The sequence below is a fragment of the Nematolebias whitei genome, chromosome 14, assembly GCF_014905685.2.
Source record: "Nematolebias whitei isolate Nwh7 chromosome 14, NemWhi1, whole genome shotgun sequence".
Taxonomy (NCBI): domain Eukaryota; kingdom Metazoa; phylum Chordata; class Actinopteri; order Cyprinodontiformes; family Rivulidae; genus Nematolebias; species Nematolebias whitei.
Window position 1 is genome coordinate 31,171,688 of NC_056511.1, and position 6,968 is coordinate 31,178,655.

A 6,968-nucleotide genomic window follows, 5' to 3' on the forward strand; every position below is an offset into this window, starting at 1 on the left:
GTGGATCAACCAGTTTGAGAAGGTGCTATTTAAGAGACTGAGCTGAATACAGCACCTCAGACTGAGGAAGTCTCTCGGATGAGAGACAAAACGTTTCTACAATTTTTTGCTTTGTTTTGTTTTTTTGAATGTCCAGAGGACCAGATTGAACTTTTTTGGATTTTTCTACCTGGATTATTGAGCATGCATCAGGATATTGTTACACTTTGCTTCAGTAAAATTGTGAAGTCTGCTCTTCACAACGTTTGTGGAAGTGGATCATGGCAGGAACAAAGGAGATTTCTGAGGAGCTCAGAAAAAGAGTTGTTGATGTTCATCAGGCTGGAAAATGTTACAAAACATCTGTAAAGAGTTTGGACTCCACCAATCCACAGTCGCACAGGTTGTGCACAAATGGAGGACATTCAAGAGCATTGTTACCCTCCCCAGGAGTGGTGGACCAACAAAGATCACTTCAAGAACAAGGTGTGGGATAGTCAGTGAGGTCACAAAGGAGCCCAGAGTTACTTGTAACAACTGAAGGTCTCTCTCACATTAATGTTGATGTTCATGAGTCCACCGTCAGGAGAACACTGAACAACAATGGTGATCATGGCAGGGTTGAAGGAGAAACCACTGCTCTCTAAAAATAACATGACTGCTCATCTGCAGTTTGATCAAGATCACATGGACAAGCCAGAAGACTGTTGGAAGAATGTTTTGTGGATGGATGAGACCAAAATAGAACTTTATGGTTTAATCATATGTGTCAAACACAAGGCCTGGGGGCCAAATGTGGCTCTCAGTCTTATCTGGCCCCACAAGATGATATTTTAAATGTAAAATACTTTTATCGCTTTAATTTTTTTCAGTAATGTTTGATTATGATGTCAAAAGTGCAACAGAGAAAGTCAAATGAGAACAATCAATTTCTTTTTGAGGAACCTGCAACCAAGAAAAGATGTTGGGTATCTAACTTGAGTTAATGTAGATTCTGAAACTGACCCTTAGTTTGAAAAAAGTTTTAATTCTGGCCCTCTTTTGTAAGTGAGTTTGACACCACTGGTTGAAATGAAAAGAATTATGTTTGGAGAAAGGAAAACTCTGCATTCCTTCATAAGAACATGATCCCATTTGTGAAACATGGTGGTGGTACTGTCATGGTTTGGGTCTGTTTTGCTGCATCTGGGCCAGGACAGGTTGCCATCATTGATTGCCATCATTGATGGAACAATGAATTCTGAATTATATCAGAGAATTCTAAAGGAAAATGTCAGAACATCTGTCCATGAACTGAATCTGAAGAGAAGGTGGGTCATGCAGCAACACAATGACTCCAAACACACAAGATGTTCTACCAAAGAATGGTTCAAGAAGAATAAAGTTCATGTTTTGGAATGACCAAGTCTAAGTCCTGATCTTAATCCAATCCAGATGTTGTGGAATGACCTGAAGCAGCAGTTAATGTGAGGAAACCACCAACATCCAGAGTTGAAGCTGCTCTGTACGAAGGAATGGACTCAGGTTCCTCCAAGTTGGTGTGCAGGACTGATCAACAGTTACCAGAAATGTTTAGTTATTGCTGCACAGGGGGGTCACACCAGGTACTGAAAGAAAAGGTTCACATACTTTTTCCACTCACAAATATGTAATATTGGATCATTTTCCTCAATAAATAAATGATCAAATATAATATTTTTGTCTTAATTTGTTTAACTGGGTTCTCTTTATCTACTTTTAGGACTTGTGTGAAAATCTGATGATGTTTTTGGTCATTTATTTAGAAATATAGAAAATTACAAAGAGTTCACAAACGTTCCAGCACCACTGTAACTCCTACACACTTGAACATTGCACCAAAAACATTATGGTTTACTTGCAGTCCCTGTTCAGTTCCAGTCCAGAAAAACTCATAATAAAAACTACAAACATTCACTATTTAACCTCCTAGGACCAGGCATCCACATATGCAAGAGTTGGATCTTAGGAGGTTAAATCCCTCAGCGACAGGGGACATCAGTGTAATGCTTGTATTAATGGGAAACAAATGACAATGCATTTTGTGTTTTATCATGATCTAATGACTAAATAAATATCAAGTCCATGTCCTTAGTGTGTATCTAGATGTCATGTCGAACATTAAAATGTCTCTATTCCCTGTTTGTTCAGGAATCCCAGTTTTTCCTGCACTATGAACTGGATTTCCAGAGCCCGCCTCTTGGTGAGGGGAGTTTTTCGGTGTGCAGGAAATGCAGACACAAACAAAGTGGCCACGAGTACGCTGTGAAAATCGTCAGCCGCAGGTGAGTGGAGATGTGAAGCAGCTAAATGATGGTTGTGCTGGTATTTATTGACTGTCTGATACTCTGCTGTTATCACGTCACATAAAGGCCCTTTTAACACTGGATGTTTGATTTTTTCCCCTTTGTTAGAATGGAGGCAAATACTCAGAGAGAGATTGCTGCCTTGAGGCAGTGTGAAGCTCACCCCAACATCGTGAAGCTGTATGACGTCTACACTGATCAGGTAAAAAATAGGCAACACAGAACAGCAACTCTGGAATTCAGGGGAAACCTGGAAAATAACTTGAGTTAAGTAAAGCTACAGTAAAGCCTGGCTTAAACCTCTAGTCTTATTAAGTCTCACATGTAGGGGCGTGATGAAAATTGCATCACTTCCATCCTACCACCCGCTGATGCACCGTTTTGTACATAGCCCTCAGTCAGATCTGTGTCTTACAGGCTATGCGGTGCGTATTGTGTGATTGGTCAGAACTTTGTGGGCATGTTTGTATATGCGGAACAATATTATATATTTATATAACAATATGCGGAGGGGGAGTGGTGGCGCAGAGGCTAGAGAGGTGGGTCTGCGATTGATCGCCGGTTCACGCCCCGGTACCGACAACATAAAAAAAAAAAAATAAATGTGGGTGGGGTAGGTGAAGCACCCACATTTGCCCCTACCCTCATTCGCCCCACTCTGGACCCATGAGCAAGGCCCTTAACCCCCCATCTGCTCCCTAAACAGGTCTCTCTTGAAAATGAGTTCTCGTGGTTCAATGAGACTAACCTGGATAAATAAAGAGTAAATGAAAAAAAAGAAAAACAATGCATGCTTCTTCATGTCATTTTGCTGAAATGGTCAGAGATGTTTGTGTTCATGAAATGTTGGTGACCCTGCAGAAGGTTCAGCATCTATAACTGAACTGATTATTATAGTTGTGTAAAATAACTTTGTGCTTAAGAGAGCATATACTGTATTTGGGTGTTTAAAGTCACTAACAACTTAAAACCTCAGAATAAAGAAAAGTGCTCCAATACCAGATACTACTGAGGCTTGAAAATGTGTTTTTCAATCAGGCATTCATATTTACAAGTAAACGTTCACAAATATTTCAGTTAGGGATGCACAATATTGGATTTTTGGCCGATATCCGATATGTTAAAACTTATTTGGCTGATAACCGATACAAATATTTTTTTATATACTTTCCTTTTTCAGAACATAGCCCTCTTATTTAGGCTTATTTGCTACAAAAATTGTGCAACAGTTGTAAGAGCTGGTGACATATACTGTATTCAGTAACAGCCACTGGGTTGTCATACAAAACCAGTGCCTTTTATATCGGTGAGTTATTTTTGTGGAATGGCCACTGTCCGATATTTAACTTTATCGCTAATATCGACCGATACCATGCCGATAATATCGTGCACCCCTAATTCCAGTTTAGTGTTTTCATTTTTAATTCTTTCCAGTTTTGTATCATCTGCCCTATATCAACGTGGAAAGTCAGAACTGATTTTGTTTTTTAATAACTATAACTACTTAACAGCAGGTATATATTTTCTAACTTCAGATAGAAATGAGATAACACTCACGTATTCATTTAGTGTAATGATTTGTATGCAGCTGGGATATCTGTCAACATTAATAACTTTAATCCTGGCAAGAGTTGGACATTTTAATTGGGGACAGTCTTATAAGGCAGCCACCTGTTATTATCCACCTGACAAAGGTTTCTTAACTTTATATCTTACTCTTCCTGCTACTTCAATGAGTACCAAATCACAATGCGTACGCCCACAAATGTTATACCAAAACGACCGGCTCGGCCCCGTGATGTGTGCCGTTACTTTTATGGGCGTTTTGAGTTAACATGGCAATGTAATTCACAAACAAAGATGCCATTTTTCTCATTCAAAACGGCTGACAAAACTCTAAAATGGCCACCACGCAACAGTCTCCATCCAAGTTTCTCCAGGAACTTTCTAGTTACCCATGTGTCACTGAATGCACCACTAAGATACTGGCTGAATTTCATCAATCCATCATCTTTACTCGCTTCTTCCTTTTTGGATCACGGGGGTCACTGGTGTCCATATCCAGCCATCACTGTGTGAGAGGCAGGGGACACCGTAGACAGGTCTCCAGTCCATCTCAGGGACACATGGAGACAAACGAGACAAACAACCATTCACTCTCTCACTCACACGAAGAGACAATTTACCATTCAGCCTAACATCCAACAAGAAAAAAAATCTAATGTGAAAATTAAGCAGCAGTTTTTAACTAGTGTATAAAACTACAATAAAACAACAACAACAAAGCATCTTATAAACTGTTTGTACTTTTAAGAAGACACCACGTAATGAGCGATAATCTGAAAATAACCAGGCTCCCTTCTCTTTCAGTACCACACATATTTAGTGATGGAGCTTCTGCGAGGTGGGGAGTTACTGGAGAGGATCAAGAAGAAGAAGCTGTTTGACGAGGCGGAGGCCAGTCAGCTGCTCCAGAGCTTGGTCTCAGCTGTCAGCTACATGCACGAGGCTGGAGTTGTGCACAGAGATCTTAAACCTGAGGTGTGCTGTCACTTTCTGCTTGAACTCCTGTTTGACTGCATCACAGTCAGACGGCGACGCTCTCACAAAGCGCTGTGTGGTGTTGAACGGTGTGTTTGTTTACCTTCCAGAATGTGCTGTTTACAGACGAGGGGGAGCGCTCGGTGCTGAAAGTAATAGACTTTGGATTTGCCCGCCTGTGCCCTGCAGGCAGCGCCCCCCTGCAGACTCCCTGCTTCACACTGCAGTACGCAGCACCGGAGCTGTTTGAGAGCGCAGGCTACGACAAATCCTGCGACCTCTGGAGTCTCGGGGTCATCCTGGTAATCTGACCTCCGCACGTTGGTTCTGCACGTTTGTTCTGCACGTTTGTTCTGCACGTTTCTGTGGAGTGAACTGATGGTTCTCTGTGTGTGGAACAGTACACCATGCTGTCAGGACAGGTGCCGTTTCAGAGCGAGCAGCGTGGGGTGACCTCGTCGTACGCTGCCGACATCATGCACAAGATAAAGGAGGGGGACTTCTCACTGGACGGAGACGCCTGGAAGGGTGTTTCAGAAGACGCAAAAGAGCTTGTTAAAGGTTTCGCTTTGTTTGTTTGCTTGTTGTTTTGCTTTTTGTGTTTTGTCTGTTTTGACGTGTCACTGCACGATTTAAGGTCTGCTGACCGTGGATCCAGAGAGTCGTCTCAAACTCTCAGATTTGAAGGAGAACAGCTGGTTGCAAGGCGAGGCCTCCATGTCCACCACTCCTTTATGCACTCCAGACGTGTTAGAGTCCAGCGGGCCCACAGTCCGCACCTATGTCAATGCAACATACAAGGTAGGAGCTTTTTACAGTCGGTTTGTAAAAACTCTTAGAAGAGATGTTTTCAGCTTTCCTGTTCATTTTCTTTTTTGATCAGGCTTTCAACCGCGGCAAGAGAGAGGGCTTCTTTTTGAAAAGCGTCGACAACGCGCCGCTCGCAAAACGCCGCAAGCTAAAGATGACTAGCACGGGCGTAGAGACCCGATGGAGTTCATCCTCTTCCTCCTCCTCTTCTTCCACATCCTCCTCGGCTTCTGCGACGGCATCCAAAGAGCAGCGGAAGCAAACTACGACCCCGAAGCAAAGCAAGCTAAAATGACACGACGAGCAAAGCTGAAGTGCTGTGGGATGTTCTCATCCTGGCAACTTGTTGTCCTCCAGTGGTCAGTACACAAAACGCAACACAACACTGACCCAACACCGGTGCAGGTAAACCCAAAGTTTTCAAAGCAAAAAATGAATTTTCTCGTGACGGTCTCCACATTTTGACATTTCTCCTAAAACCAAACCTGCTTTTTCTTGAAAGGAGAAGATGCGCACGTGAGAAGATTGTAATTCCTAATCTGTATTTGTTCAGCACAATTTAGTTTTAAATCACTGCGGCTACTAAACAGTGCCTGGTTATTTAGGGAGGAAAAGGGAAAAACGGAGCCTTTTAACAAGCAGAAGCCATAAAAGCTGCAGAAGCAGTGAACGTCTAAACGAGAAGGTGCACAGATTTGTGCCCAGTTTGAGTCATTTTAAAGCAAACCTGAAGCGGCAGAATCATGTTGGAGCGCTGCTCAGTGCAGCAGGTGGTTAAATCTGAGGGCAGAGCTGTTTGCACTGCCAGGAGGGACTGCTCTGGATAAATAGTGCTGTGTTGGAGGCTGCAGGGTTAAAGGTGCTGCACGTCCAGCACACTGCCAGCTCCGTGGTTCCCATTTGAACACTTCGTGGAGCTCAAGTCTCCGATTATTCAAGCCGAGTTTGACTCGAAGCAGGTGCAGCTGCCACTGAAGCAGAAGTGCTTGTAGACAGAAACACATGAAATGTAAACACACTCGCTGTAAATAACTCCTCGTCGTGCCGGATAGAACATTTCTAGCATGCTTATAAGATAAATTTATATTTTGGTATCTGACAGATTAATTAGTGATCACTAGAATAATCTAGTGTGGATTTAGTTGTTTGCACAGAGATGGGAACTTATTGTTGATTTGGAGCACATTTAGTTTTTACATTTTAAAACCAGTTTTCTCTTGGTGCCATATGGGACTCCCATAGATGTGGCCAGGGTTTTCCTTTTTTTTATTACAGTAAATGTTTGTTGCCCAACAACTGAGATCAGTTTTTATT

The 6,968-nt window shown here is 42.3% G+C and overlaps 1 protein-coding gene across 1 annotated transcript in view; it reads left to right on the forward strand.

Moving 5' to 3' along the window:
• rps6ka4 (ribosomal protein S6 kinase, polypeptide 4) overlaps positions 1-6,510 on the forward strand; it is a 16,267-nt gene extending 9,757 nt beyond the window's left edge. Inside the window, exons 12-18 of the mRNA XM_037687456.1 lie at positions 2,149-2,282; positions 2,412-2,505; positions 4,674-4,844; positions 4,955-5,146; positions 5,246-5,405; positions 5,482-5,645; positions 5,728-6,510. Coding sequence (XP_037543384.1) covers positions 2,149-2,282; positions 2,412-2,505; positions 4,674-4,844; positions 4,955-5,146; positions 5,246-5,405; positions 5,482-5,645; positions 5,728-5,949 — 1,137 coding nt within the window. The 3' untranslated portion in view covers positions 5,950-6,510. The remainder of the gene's footprint in view (positions 1-2,148; positions 2,283-2,411; positions 2,506-4,673; positions 4,845-4,954; positions 5,147-5,245; positions 5,406-5,481; positions 5,646-5,727) is intronic.
• The last annotated feature ends 458 nt before the right edge of the window (positions 6,511-6,968 follow it).